Source organism: Photinus pyralis, unplaced genomic scaffold (assembly GCF_008802855.1).
Source record: "Photinus pyralis isolate 1611_PpyrPB1 unplaced genomic scaffold, Ppyr1.3 Ppyr1.4_LG9, whole genome shotgun sequence".
Classification (NCBI taxonomy): domain Eukaryota; kingdom Metazoa; phylum Arthropoda; class Insecta; order Coleoptera; family Lampyridae; genus Photinus; species Photinus pyralis.
Genome location: NW_022170878.1, coordinates 8,145,866 through 8,166,980, shown reverse-complemented (window position 1 = coordinate 8,166,980; position 21,115 = coordinate 8,145,866). Strand labels below are relative to the sequence as shown.

Here is a 21,115-nt window from a genome sequence, read left to right as displayed (position 1 = left end):
GAAATCGGATTTATGGCTCAGTGGTAGAGCATTGGGTTATAAATCCGGAAGTCGGGTGTTCGAACCTGGGTTGAGGTGAATTTTTCATCTGTGGCGGAGATGGAAATTACCTTAGACCAGTTCCGAGCATTCTACCGGCTACTCCGAATTAGGTTTTCCTGCAGTTTTCCTAATTCGTAAGGTAAATACCGGAGTAGTATAGACCATCTTAAGACCTTCTGCAGAGGCACCTCTAAAAAGCATTATGCGGGTCACTCTGTAATTGGGCGCAAGCCTGTTGAGGGCCCAAAACAAGAGAGGGATAATAAAATAAAATAAAAATAAAAATTAATCTTTTTAAGTTTAGAACGTTGCTGTCGGAAAATTCTAACCTGGAGTGTAGCGTTTTAGACCTTGACTTTTAACCGTAAACCCTTCACAATGAGCCTTGAGCATAATCGTTTGCCCTCGACCCTTGACCCTTGATCGAATTCAAATTTTGATTGCAAAACCTTAAACCATGAAGAAATCTTCAGCTTTTAATATTGATCTTTGAATCATGTGATATGAATCTTAAAACTTGAGCTTAAACCTGTGTCATTGTCGTCATTGACCACTGGGCTAACGCTTAACACTGAGTCTGAAATATAAACACCTAAACCTCGGTATTGACTCATGAGCCTTGTATTTCAAATTTAGAACTTTGAACGTTGACCCTTAAACCTTGAACTCTGAAACCTTGAACATTAACAACTTTGATAGGCGTGACTTGGAGATCTAGCCTTAGACATTGTGTAAACAATAAGCTGCTAGCCTTGAACCTTTAGCTTGGTAACTTGCGCTAAAAGGTATTATGCGGATAACTCAATTGGGCGAAAGCCTGTTGTCAATAAATAAATAAATAAATTTCGGTTTAATTCAAACCTTGCATTCTTTTGGGTATTTTGGAGTTTGACCCTGAAACACAGGAGAAATCCACTACGAACGTGCGAAAATATTTATTTTGCACAAAAAGAAATTAGGGCAGTTCCTCCCTCCAACGCCCTCTTCATTGCGGTGGCTTGCACTGCCGGCTGCATACCAGGCAGGCCATTTGTGCTGCTTGTCTTGTAGTGAATGCCCTCCAAATCCCTCAACTTGGGAATAGAGGCGAGACAAAGTGGGCGGGGAATCAAACTGGACCAAAGAGGCATAAATATGTAAAGAACTCGCAATCTTAGGAAAATGTGGCTGCGAAACACTGCTCCCTAAGGTTTTCTAACTGCCAACATCAGAAGTTTACTATAACTCTTTTTAATGATCTTAACTATTGCTCTTCTAGTATAAAATCAGTCACTTCAAATCATCACAGGCAGCCGCCCACTGGAAAACTGGTCCCTGTGAGGTGTACAAAAATTATGCTATTCTATTTTTCATCTCTATCGAGCCCATGAGAAAAATAGGACTACCTGTGACTGTTTTTATAGTAAACGACCTATTTTCAATGTTAAGTTAGGGAACATGTGTACAAAGTACTCACTATGGGCATATAAAAGCTTGTGACTGTATAGGGTGTCCCATTAATAATGGTCACAGGCTATATCTATGGAACCGTTAATTGCACAGCTCCAGGGAAAAAAATTGTTAACAAAAGGAGCCAAGAGAAATCGCTGGAAATTATTTTCAAGTTTCTATTTTCGCCGCTAGAGGGCGTACGATTCATGGTTAAGTAGAAAAATTACTTCTTTTCTAAAATATACCCAACAAACATGCATAAAAAATACATGCATATCAATTTTACATCATTTTCATGCAGCACATATTGCTCTTGCTCATAAAGTATGAGGGGTGTGGGAAGGGGAACATTTCTTTAAGGAATTGATTGTAACTAGATTTTCACAAAGTAGGGCTTGTTGGAAAGAGCTCTCTTCGTGAAATCAGATTTTATATGAATTGAGTCTTTTTAGTAAATGTGATGGGTGGTAGAGGGCGCGATGTAACATTAACATAAACTTTGCAGTTTTTTTTTGAAAATTTCAAATGGAACGATATAAGTATCATATGATATTATCAAATAAGATGAGAAAGTGAGAATATCAGTGAAAACCGCATTTTGATATCTGTTTTCTAAGCAGAGATATGGCGAAAATACGAACATTCGCAAATTTTAATTGCAATATTGATGCTCATTCAAGGTGGCATTGAAACAAAAGAAACGCGAAGTCAGTGGTGGGGTCTTCGTCGGGCCCGAGCCTACCCTAGGAATTGCTCCCTCCGTTCTCAGGGCCAGGATTAAAAAGAATGGGTAACCAGTCAATTCCGGGATCAGTGGCAACAAGCAACAGTACTTCAGTTCAAGGTCCTTTAAAAGGGCCCCTTGGCCAATCTTGGTTTTCTAAGTTTCTAAAACTGAATAGAAGCCAGATAACCGTTGTCCTGACGGGGCAGTGGATGGTCAACTATCAGCTGCATAGTATTGGGCTTGAAGGAGAGCTCCTTGGAGACAGTTACCTGGAACCGAGGAAGGTGAAAAGCAACTTAGGCTAAACGGGATCCTATACTTTCTCGGGAGGAATCTAGTTGCGCAGGAAGGGGGGGGGGGCACAATGGACCTTTGGTATGCCTGGTCGGGCTCCCCTTATGAATAGCATAGAATAGAAGGTTATTTAATAATCAGACCAAACATTTTTTCAAAACGTGATACAATTCTACTAGGGCACCCTGTATAAACAAATTCATTTAGTGGTACATGTCGGTATATAAAGTTACGTATCGATTTTGCAATGGTACACATGAAGATTTGAATGCACTTTGCTACGAAGTGAAGATCGAAAACACAATTATTTGACCTTAAAGATAAGTAGTCATTAACTTAGCGGTCGAAAAATACGGAGGGGTCATAAGTAGAACTACATAAATAGATCACGATCAAAAAATGGTAATAGGCCAATGCAATATAAGGTAGGACGCAAAAACACGCAAGTTAGTGTCGTACTTTTCGCCGCCATGTTTCTTATATTCGCGTTTGCCGTTTTTAGCACTTTCCTGGCACAAGGAAGTGCTACTGGTAACAGCAGATATTTTCAAAGCCACTATCTTTATCTACGATTACAGGTTACTATTGGAGAGACTACGATGGATTCATTCCACCAGATGCTTTCGTTGCAGCTCGAGATGATTATGGCAACCCAATTTACATCGGGCAAGTTTTGCACAGCGACAAATTAATTCCGGCAAAAATTTTGCACAACGATCGGGCCGCATACTACGAACTTGACAACAAGGAATATGAAAAGAAGGAAAACGTCAAGGTAAAACTTGCCGCTTAAAAAAATCATCAAGCTCATTGCACTTTTCGCAGATCTTTTGTACAAAAGATCCGGCGCAGTTCGAGTGGATACCCACCAGTTCCCAAGAGCTCAATACCATTACTGGTAAATTTTTAGTTAAGGGTGGCTATCAGCCAAACTCCTCGACCTACATCGGTAGGACTACGAGCGTTGGGGAGACTGTGCTAGGAAAGGTGATTGCCGATACGTCAAAGGATGCATTACACGTTACCCAAAAGGGAAAGTCACACAGCTTTACCACCTTTGAGGTGCTTTCGTGCAAACAAAAGGCAAAAAATGACCAAGTCACTACTATTGTAGTGAAAAGCGTTGACTGATGGGAAATGTCGTTTAGGTTCCAAATTAAAACACTCTTTCGGCCATTAGTTTTATTACTCATCAACCTTCCCCTCTCCGTCCTTTATTCGTCAAGACTTACTTTGTTAATGACTACTGTAACAGGCTTTTACAATAAAAGGAGTTTGGCAGGTTACAATGTTACATTGGAATCTTCCCAAGGGTAACACGACACATTTTTTGAATTTTGAAATGATGCAAATTCATTGCAATATTAAAAGTTACGAGCAAACCACCATTTTATTAATACAATTGTTTGGGGTTAACGAATGTCACCAAAAAATTAGAAGCGCTTGGTTAGATTATCACAAGTAGGAGAAAGCTTCACTGCGTAAAAATTCCAAAATTCCGCCGAATGACCTAATGCCGAGCCAACAACCGCAACCGAATAACACGATATATCGAAAAAGTACAAATTGATTTGGATTCTACGCACCCAAATTAATAAGAAAAAGTGTTTTCCCGAGAAATTTTGGTGTAGTCGATTTTTGGTAAAAAAGGAAGGTTATACACTGCCTTTTTTTGAGCCCCGAAAAAAAAATTGTCTCAGATCGACCCGGAAAAAAATTTTCTTATAGAATGTGGCCTGTAGAATCCATAATTTCAAACAGTTCCAAGATTGGGCTACTAGTTCAAAAGTTACAGCCCTTTGAATTTTTTTTCGAAATTGGTTTCTAGTCTATAACTTTTGATTGAGAAGTCTGATCGAAAAAGTACGAATTGATTTGGATTCTACGCACCCAAATTAATAAGAAAAAGTGTTTTCCCGAGAAATTTTGGTGTAGTCGATTTTTGGTAAAAAAGGAAGGTTATACACTGCCTTTTTTTGAGCCCCGAAAAAAAAATTGTCTCAGATCGACCCGGAAAAAAAATTTTCTTATAGAATGTGGCCTGTAGAATCCATAATTTCAAACAGTTCCAAGATTGGGCTACTAGTTCAAAAGTTACAGCCCTTTGAATTTTTTTTCGAAATTGGTTTCTAGCCTATAACTTTTGATTGAGAAGTCTGATCGAAAAAGTACGAATTGATTTGGATTCTACGCACCCAAATTAATAAGAAAAAGTGTTTTCCCGAGAAATTTTGGTGCAGTCGATTTTTGGTAAAAAAGGAAGGTTATACACTGCCTTTTTTTGGGCCCCGAAAAAAAAATTGACTCAGATCGTACCAGAAAAAAATTTTTCTTATAGAACGTGGCCTGTAGAATCCATAACTTCAAACGGTTCCAAGATTGGGCTACTAGTTCAAAAGTTACAGCCCTTTCAATTTTTTTTCAAAATTGGTTTCTAGTCTATAACTTTTGATTGAGAAGTCGAAAAAGTACGAATTGTTTTGGATTCTACGCACCAAAATTAATAGAAAAAGTGTTTTCCCGAGAAATTTTGGTGTAGTCGATTTTTGGTAAAAAAGGAAGGTTATACACTGCCTTTTTTTGATCCCCGAAAAAAAAATTGTCTCAGATCGACCGTGAAAAAAATTTTTCTTATGGAATGTGCCCTGTTGAATCCATAATTTCAAACAGTTTGAAGATTGGGCTACTAGTTCAAAAGTTACAGCCCTTTGAATTTTTTTTCGAAATTGGTTTCTAGTCTATAACTTTTGATTGAGAAGTCTGATCGAAAAAGTACGAATTGATTTGGATTCTACGCACCCAAATTAATAAGAAAAAGTGTTTTCCCGAGAAATTTTGGTGNTTTCTTATAGAATGTGGCCTGTAGAATCCATAATTTCAAACAGTTCCAAGATTGGGCTACTAGTTCAAAAGTTACAGCCCTTTGAATTTTTTTTCGAAATTGGTTTCTAGTCTATAACTTTTGATTGAGAAGTCTGATCGAAAAAGTACAAATTGATTTGGATTCTACGCACCCAAATTAATAAGAAAAAGTGTTTGCCCGAGAAATTTTGGTGTAGTCGATTTTTGGTAAAAATACATCTTCGTATTGATCTAAGCACTCTCTCTTCCTTATTTTCGTGTCCTGGATAAACTCTTGTATTTTAAACGAAACCCTAATGCGCAAGGGTGAAAATGGCTCAAAGTACAAGGATTAATATTCAAATATTTTCAAATTCAAGGCTCAGAAGTTCGTTTAGAACTAAACGCTGAAAGCTTAACGGCCCAGAGGTAGAGATTCAAGAGTAAGAGTTCAAAACTCGCTGCTGAAAGCTCATAGTTCAAAGCCTAAGGTTCATGGATCAATTCTGCAGGTTTAAGTATCATAGTACAAGGAGACATGTCAAGCTTTAACCCAAAACTTGGTTTACGGTCCAAGGCTAAAAGATCAAAACACAACCCTGAAGGGTCAGGAGAAGAAGATAAAGGTTCAAGCTTCGGGGACTCAAAGCTTAAGATTCAGTACTCCACGTTCGATGCCACACTCAAGCGGGAATCTCAAACTTAATGGTCAATGCGCAATGCTAAGGTCTCAAGTTTTAAAATCCAATGTTAGACAAGTACGCAAGATCAAAGGTTCAAAGGCGTCAGATTTCATACTACACGATTCATGTATCCGGGTTCCGGTTGAACGGTCTAACCCTCAAAGTTCGAGGATCAAAACGCAAGACTCAAGGTTTCAGGTACATTTTTATGGTTCAGTGTTTTCAAAACGCAATTCCTAAGGTTTAAGGTGCAATCTCGGGTGCAATGCTGACATTTTATGGGTCAAGACACGCACAACTGTGATTAAGAATCAGGGTTTAAGGCCCAAAGCACATTATTTAATTATTAGAATGATTCAATCAGTTTCGGCTGGTCAAGAATAGAAACCCACAATTCAAGGTTTAAGAAGAAGGGTTCAATGTAAGCAAGCCTTACAGTTAAAATAAAATAAAATAGAAAAGTCGCAGTTCAATCCACCTGTACCCCTTAATGAACTTTATTTTTTTGAATTTTTTTAAGTTGAATTTCGTTAGGGTAGGGCTGCTTATTTTTTTAATGCAACAAACTACAGATTTTCACAGGGAAACCATCGATTGAAAAAAACGACACAATTAAGGTAAAGTAATTTTTTGATTTGTATAAAAAATAACGATCGGTTCTTTTTGAGAATTTTATAGAAATTAATCAGAAAAATTCTTATTGTAGATTGACTTAATGGCACAAACTAACTATGAAATCAATTACAAAGTTTTGCATTTTTTGGCTTTTGAAATTGTATTATCAGTTTAAAAGAGAATATTCCTATAAAAGTGTCCAATTCTGTTAGGTATAAGAGAATGCTCTTTGATGTAACATTGTAATTGAAGTATTTTAGATAAATTTGTACTAGTTGGAGTGGTTGGGAAATTGCGGATATTCTTAAATTGCGTTAAACAATGTCGTTCGTCGTATCCAAATTAAAGGATAGCACTTCGAACTTTGTGCTATGATGCGTCGCCTGATTTTTAGTCACATATAAACCAGCGTGAACGGGTAAATTGTCGGCGAGCGCCTTTCCCACCAGCACTTCTCCATCCTTTCTAATCCTCCCTATATAAGTGGTACATCCAGGTTCATACCCGCCCTTCACCAGGTATTTGCCAGTGATGCTATTGATCGCTTCGTTACTCGTACTGATCCATTCGAAGAGTTCCGGATGTTCCGTACACAGGATCTGCAAGGTGACCGTTATACAAGGCCAATCCAATGCCATTACCTTAATGTTTTGTTTTACGCCGTACTCTTTACCGCCATATTCGTAGTAGGCCGTGTTGTCGTTATAGTAAAGTTTGGCAGGAATCAAGAATCTATCGTATACTTGCGCGATGTATATCGGTCTGCTGTTGATGTCTATGCCACCGGCGTAGGCGTCTGGCGGAATGCTTCCATCGAAATCTCTCCAGTAATACCCTGAAACAGAACCGTTTGGTGAAGAGTATTGGGAGCAAGATTCGATTACCAGGAGAAGCCCCTTGCGCCACAAAAGTGCTAACGCACAGAAGAACGGCTGTTACGAGGAGCATGGTTGTAGAGTAAGGATAAACGACTGCTACTAAAGTAGTTTTGGTTTGACCTTTACGTATTTATGCATATCTGTTTGTTTATACCGTACTAGCAGATAAGGTTATAAAGCAATATGTGTCTCATTATTAATGTGACCTTATATAGTCAGAAGTAGTGTATTTGACGTCATAGCGACATACTCTGCGGTGATCTTTTCGGTTTGGATAGATCTGACTCAAACGGATCTTCAAAAGGGCTGTTTGAATCGCTCGGAAGATTCCTTTTAATGAAAGTTAGTCAGGGGCGACGTGTTCTGGTAGAGATTGGTTTGAATCAGCAGTGATTTGGTGGCCCAAGTACCTCGTTGCAGTTCTCGAGGTACCCTTTTTTTTTAGTCGATGAGAGTTTGCCGTCTTGTTAGGATTGCCACTAGAGCTAAACCCTTTGATTCAGTTGGTCAGCTTTGCTTCGACTTTCTGGGCAATGGTAATGACTACCAGTAACGGTATGGCGGCAGTCGGAATGGGGTGGTATAGCGAAGCCGAATGTGATAGGCCGTTGGAGCGATTGTAGAGGGTGCGCCACCATCTATGAAGGTGCAGGCGAATATGATCAGTAGTCGGAGCCAGAGACCTGCTGGGAATCCTTGGTGGTTGTTGGTCAGTCGAAGGGATCTGGTGTCTTTGTGAAGAGTGACCACTAGTTCGGTCGTCGTGTTGATGACGACGAATGCTGCGGACGGTGGCGTAGAAAGTGGTACGTCGATCGGGGCGTTTGTCGTTCTTGTTGTAAGGAAAATCTATAACGTAAACACCTGTAATAAGTGTTCCTACGTTAGATGTCTCATAAAGTGAACTTTTTTTATATCCCCTCTATTTTGTGTTCCTCCTTGTCTCTTATAAATGACTGAATTTGTATTTCACCGAAACACTTTTTCCCGAGGTTACTAACCGACCAGCAACTCGCCAGATCTATTAATTTTGAGGTACTATCCGTCCATTCTGGTAGGTTAAATAAACCTGCGGTTTCCACGGTGAATAGTGCTCTGGGGTTTGTGCTTTAGGTCGGTGGACCTGATGCAAGCACAACAATTGTCATCGTCCTCCGTTGGGATTCAACTGGCTCCCTAATACCGGGTTGTTTGAGGTATGAGTAGAATTCTTTTATGAGCGTGTGGCAGGACAATGATAGCCGGTTTTATTTAGAAACAGGGCTCTTTTCATGGTAAACCAGAGATGTAACAAACCCGACGACGCAACCAGCCATCATAGTCATGAACCGCGGATGCAACTAACGTTGCCTATATTGTCGTATATTCCTAAATAATTAAACTACTTATAAGTATTACATCTAATGACCTCTGACCGGCCAGCTTGAGTTTCCCTGGAGGCAATACCGCAAGCACACCTTACAAATGGCGCCCGAGCTAGTTATTTTTGTTTCTTTTTATTTTATCCTCTGAAAGAATCTCTGTTAGTTATAGAGTTGTTCGTACGCTACTTTCCGTGAGTTCCACCGACATAACATTAGGACCTAGTGACACCGAAGTCCGAATAGGATGAGTGTACTAGCTGAAAAAATCAGAACTTACAACGTCATTAAAATAGTTGAAATTAGACAGTGAGATCAACTTACACGACTTACTCTGCTGTAAATGAGCGTAAGTCTATTGCCGAGAACAAGAGGAACAAATAAATAAATACATAAATACATAAATACATAAATACATAAATACATAAATACATAAATACATAAATACATAAATACATAAATACATAAATACATAAATGCATAAATACATAAATACATAAATATATAAATACGTAAATACGTAAATACGTAAATAAATAAATAAATAAATAAATGACGATTTAAACACAAATCTCTGGAAGATCTTTTTAGAGTAATGGCGATCTTTAAAAACAGTTAAAGGCTCTTAAAGGATTAGCTCTGAGAGATACTTCAAGGACAATAAAAGCATCATATGGATAACATTTAAAAGGATGCGGAGGTTACGCCCAGACCTGTCAATTTTTATTTAGTTTATCTGACTGAAACACAATTTTCACAGCCCTCCGTCACTGCCGAAAGGTTCAAATGGATCTTCAAAAAGGTTGTTTGGATCGCTCGGAAGATTCCTTTGAGGGAAAGCTGCCAAGTAAATCCTAGGCTACGTTGGAAAACCAGAAGGGCATTATAACAGTAGTCGCGCAGCCAGTTACTCAACCCCAACACGCAGGCCTGGTATTGTGCTGAGGGCGGCGACGTGTTCCGGTAGGCTGGTTTCAATCGGCGGTGATTTGGTGGCCTGTCATTGTAGTTCTCAAGGTACACTTTCCGGTGGTCCTAATGTACCACAATGTCGTCTGATTGATCCGAGCAACAGCTGGATCATCAACTTCTGGAAGATCGCCGGGGCGTTCCTTAATCCAAACGGCATAGCTCGAATTTTGTAGTTCGCTCCGTCGGAAGTAAAGAAAACGGTGAGTGCTTTTGACTCCGGCAAAACCGGCAACAGACTGTGTGGGCTTCAAATCCACGGTCAAAAACACCGTTCCGAACTCACGAGCCCTGTAAAATGTCGTTCGTGTCGTCTCGGACTCTTTGGAGAGTGACGACTAGTTCGTCCATCGTGTTGATGACGACGAAAGCTGCGGTGGCGTGGAAAGTGGTACGTCGATCGGCGCTACGACGTTTATCGTTCCGGTTGTAAGAAAAATCTATAACGCCGACCTGCGTAGCTCAGATGAGTTTATTAGTAGCTCTAACTTTGGCTACAAGGCTCCTGGGCTCGAATCCTAGGAAGGCATGGTTGTATGTAATTGTATAGCGGGTTGAGTGGGAAGAGTAGCTAATTAGGCAACACTCCGCCCACTATAAAATAAAATTTAAAAACATAAATACCTGTAATAAGTGTTCCTACGTTAGATATCGCATGCTACCGTCCCATAAAGTGAAAGTGACATCCCTTGACACACATACAATAATTGTCATCGTCCTCCGTAGTTACTGAGGTATTCAACTGGCTCCCGGTAGCTCAGTGATACTCCCCTGGGTCGGAAAAATAAGCTAACGTGAAAGCATCCTTGTATTCCCATCCATCTAGAGTGTACGGTAAATATTTATTTAATTACAGCCGATTACTTGGGCAACCCCACCATGCTCAACCCTATAAGCTTAAATCACCAGAAAAATAAAGCCCGTGAACGGCTTATATTATTTAACTGCTACATTATCCGTCCTTTACGTCTTTTAACCTTTGACCAGCCGGCTTGAGTTTTCCCGAAGGCAATACCAAAAACACACCTTACAAATGGCGCCCGAGCTCTCTATTTAATTGTTAGAATTCATTTTATTCTGTTTATTTTAGCAACTGAAAGAATTTCTTTTAGTATAGTTATTCGTGGGAATGGTATCCGTAGATGAGATTTGGGACAGTTATAAAATGGGGCATGCTAACGATCCTATGGCTTCCCTAAAAGAGTAGACAAACTGCGAGAATGAAATGAGTTACGGGGACTGATGTGCGAGTGGTGGTGTTTGATGTAGACAAAAGTATTCGCTTGACACACTCAACTAGCTTGCTGTAACTCAAGCATTCTACTTTACCTACCATCATAAACTGACGAAGATTTTTACAACCCTTTAATTTGAAATGTTTTCAAGACTACATAGTTTATGAAGTTTATGAAACCTCATTGGATACAACACTGGAATCCATAGCAAGAGTCCTATCAGCTGTTTTGTTTCAAGATCTTGTGGTAGAGGTTTCCGTGTCAGATCTGGCAAGGTGTGGTTTTCCTATTATCATGTAGTATCTAAAAAGGAAGCAAGTTGTTAAAAATTAAGTCAACGTAATTACCTTCTCTTCAACTGCTTCCATACGTTGCGCTTAAACACAAACAAGAAAAAAATCAACACTCCATACACGGCGTTGCAAAAATCCGTTAAGTACCAAACGGACGGTGGTACATGAGCCACTTGCCAGTTGACTAACCACGACACAAATTCTGTGGTCCAATTCACTCCCATTGCCAGCATTAGTTTTAGAAACAAGTGGAATCTACAAACGACACCTAATAACAATCTCCCAACCGCTGGAAGTGAAAACAAACTTTTGTTTATCATTTTCGTAGCTCTTGTCCTCTTTCCTCAACACGGCCGTGTCCCTTTGGACACGTTTAATTTTGAAAGCAGTGACTGCGAACAGTACAACATTGGCTATAATGATCGCCGCCAATGGCACGTAAATATATAAACATTGTGCCATCTCCCCCTTGAACCAGCACTGGTTTTTGCCAAATCCAGGGTAATACCATGCCTTTTGGTCTACGTCGCCCACTGTTAAACCGACCACTATGGAAATCAGTAGAAATGAAGCGCCGCACGCGTATCCGCAGTATAAAAAGAAATGTTTCCTTTCCGATTCTTTGCGTGAGCCGGAGAGTCTTCGCAAACCGCTGCAAATGAGATTTGTTATTTTTTTGCGTCTTTGATGTGTGCACATAAAAGCTCTTAGAAACTCTTGGCGACAACTGAAAACTGTAACAGGTGGTCACTTTAGCAAATAAATGTCAAAACGGCACAGTGTTGCCACGATCTCACAGACGTACGTACGTCGAGATTTGTATTGGTTGAGAGGGCACGCTTTCCACAAGAGTTGCGTTCAGGGAAAGGTCGGTCGTTTCGCATCCGGCGTGGTATTTAAGTAAAAATCTAGTAGGATAGCAGGATTGAAAATCTATGAAGGTCGAGTGCTACATTTTTCGATCGCGCTTTATACATATTGTGATTTTGTGTGCGCTAAATTTGAGTTCGCTGTGTGGGAGAATCGTTGACCTCGCAACAAAAAAACGGTGATTTACTTAACCTTGCCTTCAAAATAAATTGTTACTACGAAAGCGTTTGGGTCCAAGGGGCAAAACAATCCGTTGCGTTTGATTTGTGGTGGCAAGTTACGTAAAACCAGACTAATTTATTAATCAAGTCCAACTTGTTTATAAAAGGTGTGAACGGCTACCGGTAAAAATGTTAAAGACAATTAATGAAAGTTTTTCTGTTAAAACCCTAAATTACAAGAGTACAACGGTAATTTATCAATGTGAATAACTCAAAGCTCAACTACTTATTCTCAACGGCCAAAACAAAAAATTTCGCTTTACTTACACGTTAGCTACATCCATTAGTGTTGTTTGCTTACCTAAACGTCCACCATATATCAATTGCTATGGCATTCATCCAAATAAAAGATGTCATCAAAAAGTAGTAACAGCTTATGCCTAAAATGAATATTACCAGGACTAATTTTAGATTATCCACTTTCAAGATAGACCAAATGCCAGCAACCAATCTCGATCGTTTTCGTAGGGACAAGTTTTCGTCTATCTTGAAACGAAATGCACACCTATTTTATGTACAGGTAGGAAACTTACCAATTGTTGCGCAAGAAGCGTCCTCGATGAGACTTGAATTGAATTGTATAAATAAGAATGACGCATATCCTAGGCACAATGTGATGACGTAACACATGAGACATTTTGCGTGCAGAGTAAGATCAGGTAAGACGGCATAGACCAGAAACGTAGCGAATAGAAACGGCAATGAAATCGTCATACCTAAAAAACTAAGGGTAGCCGCTTCATTGTGAAAAACATTACTGTTCAATTAGTATTTTGATTTCTGAACTGATTTTCTTAAAGGAAACTCCGCCTGGAATCCCCCCTCGCTCCCTTCTTCTTCGTAGGTACCACTTTTTTCCACGGTAACGTGTCATATTAAAGACCGATTATCCCTACATTGTAACGGGCTACGTTTTATTTAAAGTAATTCGTTTTCCTCCTAGTTTAGAGGAAAACTTGTGTATAGGTAAAAAAATTCATATTGTATTATTAACGTGCTAATTTATCATGACGTGTGCTAGGTCGATGAACACACACGTATTTGTATCATGTGATAGTGAGTAACACTTCACATATAGCGGCTAGAGATCGATTCGAAGATCGAATTGAGTTTCACCATAAATTAAAACTTTCCATTTGTTAATGGCCACCAATAGGAATGCAGCGTATTGTCCATAATCCGACTTTCCAACATAGATACCTGAACGTAATTGGAAAGAAATAAAAGATTACAAATTAGACATCAGAGTAGGTCCACCATCTGGCCAGCAGGGACATTTTTTTAGCTTATGTAGCAATTAGGTTTTGTCCTTCTAGACTGGCTGTAAGAATTGGTTTCTTTCCAATATTTATTATTTCAATATTGGTCTCACATTTTGCATACGCATGCCTTTAGTCGTGCCAAGTCAAACTTTGGAGGGGGGAGGGGGGGTACACAGGCTCTACCCTTCTATTCTAATGAAAGGTCTCTTTGAAATGAATTGGTTTCCACAAACTATAACTTTCCCGCGCGACTCTTTCGAAATCAGTGGATGAAGGGGCGAGACAGGGAGGGGAGGGGGGGAGGTGTGGTTAAAAATTAATTTGATCTTTCATGGTAGGGGGGGTCTCAACGAGAGGAATTCATTTCTACCAACCACAGTCCTCCTCCTCGATCTCTTATCGTGATCTGATATACTCCCTTATATATCCACATCGGATTGTCGGAAGAGGGTACTCACAAAGGGCGCTTGGGACATCTGGAAGAACAATATCCATTGGTGATGTGAAAAGTTTAAGAGCGAAAACGGTTTGTCGGAGGAAAGTACTCTCAAAAGGCAAAATGAATCGACTGGACGAGACATACCTATATATTGGTGAAGTCGACGCAAATATCTTGACAACGAAATGTCGGAAGAAGGTACTCATAAAAGGCAAGTGGAACGTCAAAGCTTTCAGTGCAAATATCTGCAGAATGGAGGATTTTGAGTGTATGCCACGCGACCTTTAAACGTTTATGTGTAAAGAGCCTCCTCCCCATTGATTGGTGTGAACTGATTTTTGTAAATCAACCTTTGCCCCCCCCCCCCCTACTTCTGGCTCACTAAAACAGCATGTGTTATTGATGATGGTTTCTACTTCAAATTAAAAGTAGTATGATGCTTCATTGCGCATACGTAGGCACAACTTTTTAGCGCATTTTTTAAAAATTAAAAAAATTTGCTATTGTTTGCGTTTTGTCCGTCCGTCCGTCCGGACCCACTTCTGCCCTTTCGAATTACTACTAGGGGAATGGTCCTAGAGTAGTAGCCTTACCTATACCGTGAAGGTGTGCCAGACGGCCATCAAATTTCGCTGTCTAAAAGGCCTCCTCCCCCACGCCAAGTTAAACTTTAGAAGAGAGGGGGGGGGGGCACATGTTCTACCCTTCATGCTATTCTAATGAAAAGTCTCATCGAAATAAATTGGTTTGTACAAAGTATAACTTTCCCGTGTCTCTTTTTCGAGATCAGTGAGCGACGGGACCTAGGGGAGGGGGGGGGATTAATTTGAGCTCATTGTATTATAAGTAAATGTTGCAACGAAAGGAACCGTTTTCTACCAACTACTGCCCTTCTTTCTGTCTTCTAATCCACGTATGGGGCGGAGGGGGAGGGGGGAGTGGAACTAGTTTTATCCTTCATGGTACTCTAATGAAAGGTCTCAACGAAAGGAATTAATTTCTACCAATCATAGCCCCCCCTCCTCGACCACTTATCGTGATCGGGTATATTCTCAAGAACGGATTGTCAGGAGAGGGTACTGCACAAGAATTGTGCACGATTTATACTTGTTTCTATGGGAACTGATTTTTGTAAAGTAAGCTCTATCTACCCCCCCCCCCCTTACCTACTAGGTAGCATGAGGCTATAACAGCTATAAAAGCAAATTGAACGCACGTGCCAACATTTTACTGGCAGCAGTCCTTCCTTTCTAGGCTAGAGTGGAATATTGAAGGGCGACTGACCCTATATCGATCTCAGCAAGAAGCTAAATACGTCCCTGCGAAATTTCGACGCGTTGAACGAATATATCAAACATTTCATTGTGCATGCGCAAAAACAGTTTTTTAATTTCTGAATGAATGAGAGAGTGAGAGTTAGAGGGACTGAGAATGACAGTGAGAGTGACAGTGAGAGTGAGAGTGAGAGTGATGGTGAGAGTGAGAGTGGGGGTGAGAATGAGACTGAGAGTGAGAGTGAGAGCGAGAGGGAGAGCGAGAATGAGAGTGAGAGTGAAGGTGAGGGTGAAGGCGTCAGAGAGGGCAAGGCCGAGTTCGAGGGCACAGGGCGAGGGGAAGGCGAGGGCGTGGACGTGAGCGAAGGCGAGGACGGAGGCGAGGGCGAGAGCGAAGGCGAGGGCGAGTTCGAGGGCACAGGGCGGGGGCGAGGGCGAGGGCAAAAGAGAGTGAGACTTCTAAACAAGAGCAACATTACAAGTACATACCAAATGCAGATATTGTCAAAGCGATAACATCCTCCAAACGCTCTGAAAAACAGAGGAGCGCCGATATTTCATTACCACCCATGTTTTCCAAGCAAAATTCTTCAAAACCTAACCATTCGCCTGTATTTGGCATCCATAAGCTACCATTCGTTTGCAGATAATACGCGTCATCTTCATAAACATTCGGTTCCAGTTTATAAAAACCATGGTCGCAATTAATGAAACCGACGAGGTACTCGACGATTACTTGCCCAGTCACCTCTGTCGCTTCATAAACGGGAATGTTCAAATCAGTGTCATTCCTTAAGATGCACGTTTTCTCGCGCATAACGTAATCGACATCGCAACATTTTCTGATGCACGTCAGATTCTGCGCACACTGCGTACTCGAATTGTAGATTTTATCCTGTACAGAGTAGGACACCACGGACTTTTCGCAGAAAACCGCAGTTTTTAACACAAAAATTAGTAGTGCTGCACAATTTAATCCGCCCATGCCGAAATGATTTACACGCGTTTGTCATGATTCCTAATTTTCCCCTGCGGTTGAAGTAAACAGGATCTCGCCTAATTAGATTACACTATCTAGAGTGTGGTATAGATGTAAATTAACACGTGAACCGCCATGTTGTTTTCTACTACCATAGTATCTTTAGATACCAACATCGACATATCACTTATCAATGATAAGCGCGGATGCTGCAGGTCAGCGAGAAGGGAAAACTAAGAGGGCAAGCGGTCTCTTACGGTTACGCATCTGATTGGTTCCTTCAATTTAATTTGAATGCGATCGCTATCACTTCTGTTGAAAGGACCAATCAGATGCGTAACCTTAAGAGACAGCTTGCCCTTCTCTCTCACTTGCAGTTTTATGGATCTTTATTCTCTTGTGATAGATTTCTTTGAATCGTTCGTTCGAGGTCGCGTACTCTTTGTACCTCGATCATTACTTGCAAGACGATCCACGCCATTGCTTACTTTACAATTTTGTCGACCATTTTTCGGATATACCTGCGCTGTATTAAATTGAGCGAATTTTTCTCTCGTTATTCTACTTCCAAGCTTCGCTGACGCTATTTGCGGATTTGTCTTACAAGTTTTAAGGCCGTTTTGCGGTCTGTAACAGCAATTACGCATTCACTTTTAGTTTGAATAATCATTTTTAGACTTTTTTTTTGTACTTCTTTTGATTTGCGGTTTACTCCATTATTACTTAGCGGATTGTGCTTTCGACATCGATATTTCGGAGTGGAAAGGCTGAATTTTGGATTTTCTCAATATTGCGCGAGAAAATTAATTTGTGAAGGTCCACTTAGAGATTAGAAAGACACTCGCAGATATTTCTACCTACCCGCCATTTTAAAGGTAACCAAACAGCTGAGTTGTACAGAGTGAGTCAACGATTGCGCGGAGTAACTTAATGCCTTGAAGATAAGATTTTTCGATGGAGTGCTTTTGTATTATGGTATGGTTGAATATTCTGTACAAAGTAGGGCGCCCAAATGGTACATATGGTTCATATCTCATCCTGGGTTAAGTGAAAGTCAAATAAATACATCTACTATAAAACATTAAAAATATAGCTTACATGGTGTTTTTTTTTGGTAGGTCCAAAGTTGCAAAACTTCATATTAAAAAATCTCACTTTTTTAAACACCCTGTATATTTTTCTGTCATCATTTAGCTCCTGCAAAAACCTTCATCTTTTGATAATAATGTCCTATACCTATCTCTGATAGTTTTCGAAATATCTTGGTTTTTCTCTCTTCAAAAAAAGGCAATTTTTATCTATCTCGCCCAAAACGAAAACCATATCGATTAATTTATTTTTCAAACAATTTATTTTAAGTCCAAAAACTGGAGTATAAGTAAAAACATTTGACTACAACGCAAATTTAATTTAACTCCTAATGTCATCCAGTCAGTGATAATAGTTTCATTTTTTTAGCGCATTTTTTAAGAATGAAAAAAAAATTATTTTTTTAAATTAATTTTATCTCTCATTGTGTTCTAATTAAAGGTCTCAACGAAAGGAACCGTTTTCTACCAACTACTGCCCTTCTTTCTGTCTTCTTAACAAAGTACGGGGGGAAGGGGAGGGGGGAGTGGAACTACTTTTATCCTTCATGGTACTCTAATGAAAGGTCTCAACGAAAGGAATTAATTTCTCCCAACCATATCTCTTCTGCTCGACCTCTCGTGATCGAGTATATTCCCTTATACCTCAAGAACGGATTGTCGGAAGAGGGTACTCACAAAGGGTGATTGAGACATCTGCAAGAAATATATCCTTGGTGATGTCAAAATAAAAGCTATTTCGGTTTAAAAAAATGCGCTTTATCTGCACAAGAGTTGTGCACAATTTACACTTGTTTCATATTCACCTCGTTATTGTGTAAATTAGAACTTATTTCAGATTAAAATATAAAAAGTAGAAAAACCAAGATATTTGTTCATGTTTTTAGTATCAAATTTATTCTCCAGATTTTACAGACTTAAATGAATTATTAGAAAAATGAATATGATTTTAGCTTTGAACGAGGCAGATAAAAATTGCCTTTTTTTGCATGTCCACGTCACTATTATGTAAATTGCATATATCTTATTTAAGATAAGAATATAAAAACCAGGAAAACCAAGATATTTCGAAAACTATCAGAGATAGGTAGGTATAGGACATTATTATCAAAAGTTGAAGGTTTTTGGAGAAGCTAAAAGATGACAGAAAAATATACAGGGTGTTCCATTTAAACCAGACCCGAGTACAAAGTATATGCAAGGCCAAGTAACTTAAATAAGAATAGTTATTTACATAATAAGTCATTTAAATGTAGTACGCGATCAAGGGAAGTCAATTAAATTTGTATGGGTCCCCAGCCATGTTGACATTCCAGGAAATGAGCAGGCAGATCAAGCTGCATACCAAGCTACATTTAATGAGCAAATTGATGTCGAATTTGTGGTGGCAAGTGATATCACGAAATATCTGAAAGAGAGGTACACTATGGAATGGCAGGAAAAATGGGCATGCATCAATACACATCTTTCTCAAATAAAACCCGCAGTAAAGGATTTATTTACATTGCAACATCCATCAAGGGAGGAGAATGTAAAGATGCACCGCCTGAGGATAGGGCACACCAAAATAACTCACCAACATTTACTTAAAGGTAGACCTCCTCGGTACTGTAACCACTGCAACATAGCCCTTACAGTGATGCACATAATAAATGATTGCCCACTATATGCCATTGAACGCGTACGTCATAACATTATGCCAAACTACGTTACAAACTTCAACTCACAAAATGCAAATAATACCCTCGCCTTCTTAAAAGGAATTGGTATATATATCGACATATAGCACTGTGCATATATGTACCTGTACTCTATAGCGTGCAATAAAGGGGATATGACCTTGGCAGTCGAACCCTATATTTAAAAAAAAATAAAAAAAAATTAAGTCATGAAAATGGTCGTTTACATGACGCGGAGGCTTATTGAAAAGTACGAGGACGCGCAGCGTCCGAGTATCTCTTTAATGCCTCCAAGTCAGGTGGACTCACTTTCATGACGTATTATGTATAAAATTTTACCTGAAACTGCAACATGTAGATAACTTTTCCAAATTAAATTACTGATATGTGTGAAATTTTGGTACCTAATCACACATGCTAAAATCTCTTTATTAAATTGTTTCCATAGAGATTTCAAAATAATTAAAACAATCAGTGTCATTTTTAATGCAGTTTGCAGTTCATGCTTTGTACTTTTCAACTATACAGTCTTTATTAAACTAGGTGCAAAAGCAGGTATCAGTGAAGAAGAGTACCTACGCGAGACGTTGTTATAATGTAGCCGAAGCTGCGGCCGCCGTAGTGCAATATTCGCTCCCCACAAAGTCAAGAAAGAGGTACGAAAAGGCCTACAAACCTTTTAGTGACTGGCGCAAAACTAAAGGGGTTACGTTGCGCTAATAAGCCCCCCAGGTATGATCGTGAAATTGATAGAGGACACCTTAATTACACGTTATCAGTTAAAAAATTTGCGGAAGAAGCCTTACATTTTCCACAATCTTCATTCAAAGTTCACTTCATTTCGTCGTAAGTGAGGTTATATTATTCAAATTACATTGTTGATTTTAAGTTGGTTATAGTGTTCTTAAAATTCCTCGGTGCCAACTTTAATTTCTTAAGAGGTTATGTTATTTTTTCACGATATAATAAACATTAAATAATGATGTACAAGTATTCTACATGTGTTTTTAATTATATCATAATAGTAGTAAGCAGTTCCCTACATGTTTTGTTCCTTCCCCTCTCGACCGTATTAGGCGATGGATGCTAAGCGGCGATGGATACGAAAAAGGCGTTCCAAGTTAAGCGGCGATCGATACGAAAAAGGCGTTCCAAGTTAAGCGGCGATCGCTAACATAGCTGCGATCCATGGAAAATGCGAGAGATGTTCCTTCCCCTCTCGACCGTATTAGGCGGTGGATGCTAAGCGGCGATCGATACGAAAAAGGCGTTCCAAGTTAAGCGGCGATGGATACGAAAAAGGCGTTCCAAGTTAAGCGGCGATCGCTAACGTAGCTGCGATCCATGGGAAATGCGAGAGATGTTCCTTCCCCTCTCGAACGTATTAGGCGGTGGATGCTAAGCAGCGATTCATATGAAACATGCAGGAAGTGCCCGGGTTTCCCCTCTCGGTGAGCGATACCAAGAAATCGATTTTTACCACATGCAACCTTCTCTACGACATCCTTCTTCCCTGATGCATTCAAGTTTAGATTGTATAAGTTTCAAAAAGTGGTGTTATTAAAATGTCAGTCACATGGAAGTGTCGCTTATTTGGTGTTTAAGTCGAACAAAACCTAAAATTGTATTGTATATTATACCTGTTGTACTACTTTTATTACATTCTATTAATATACACGTTAAATCCAGCACATTTCATTTTAGTAGACGAAGAAGTTAACATAACCCCCTACACAAATTTACTGTCACCTGTGTTTATTAGTGGAAAAAGAGTTGTCACATAAAATTTTTCAGTTTCGCCAACTTAAGAATTACAAAATATACGTAAAATAACACCAGATTTCCAGAAAATGAGGTGAACTTTTAATTAAGATTGTGGAAAATTTAGGCCCTCTTCCGCAAATTTTTTTATTCTAAACGTGTTATTAAGGTGT

General features: G+C 39.5%; 3 protein-coding genes across 6 annotated transcripts in view; 1 reads left to right on the top strand and 2 right to left on the bottom strand.

Annotated features, from left to right (window-relative positions):
- LOC116180612 (sex peptide receptor-like) overlaps positions 1–21,115 on the bottom strand; it is a 561,029-nt gene that overhangs the window by 270,435 nt on the left and 269,479 nt on the right. The gene's annotated exons all lie outside the window — the stretch shown is intronic.
- LOC116180623 lies at positions 2,891–3,670 on the top strand. Its single transcript, XM_031500706.1, has 3 exons — positions 2,891–3,025; positions 3,073–3,269; positions 3,320–3,670. The coding sequence occupies exons 1-3, from the start codon at positions 2,908–2,910 to the stop codon at positions 3,623–3,625; spliced, it is 621 nt and encodes a 206-aa protein (XP_031356566.1). The 5' UTR covers positions 2,891–2,907; the 3' UTR covers positions 3,626–3,670.
- On the bottom strand, positions 6,676–7,677 carry LOC116180625. Its single transcript, XM_031500708.1, has 3 exons — positions 7,518–7,677; positions 7,275–7,468; positions 6,676–7,232 (listed from the first exon to the last, which is right to left on the bottom strand). The coding sequence occupies exons 1-3, from the start codon at positions 7,579–7,581 to the stop codon at positions 6,948–6,950; spliced, it is 543 nt and encodes a 180-aa protein (XP_031356568.1). The 5' UTR covers positions 7,582–7,677; the 3' UTR covers positions 6,676–6,947.

Excerpts from the sequence above, each read along its gene's own strand:
- LOC116180623 (XM_031500706.1), top strand. The coding sequence starts at position 2,908 with ATGCAATATAAGGTAGGACGCAAAAACACGCAAGTTAGTGTCGTACTT. Across the intron at positions 3,026-3,072 it reads GGCACAAGGAAGTGCTACTG|GTTACTATTGGAGAGACTAC; the intron begins GTAACAGCAGAT and ends CTACGATTACAG. Across the intron at positions 3,270-3,319 it reads AAAAGAAGGAAAACGTCAAG|ATCTTTTGTACAAAAGATCC; the intron begins GTAAAACTTGCC and ends CACTTTTCGCAG.
- LOC116180625 (XM_031500708.1), bottom strand. The coding sequence starts at position 7,581 with ATGCTCCTCGTAACAGCCGTTCTTCTGTGCGTTAGCACTTTTGTGGCG. Across the intron at positions 7,469-7,517 it reads GGCGCAAGGGGCTTCTCCTG|GGTATTACTGGAGAGATTTC; the intron begins GTAATCGAATCT and ends GTTCTGTTTCAG. Across the intron at positions 7,233-7,274 it reads GCGTAAAACAAAACATTAAG|ATCCTGTGTACGGAACATCC; the intron begins GTAATGGCATTG and ends GTCACCTTGCAG.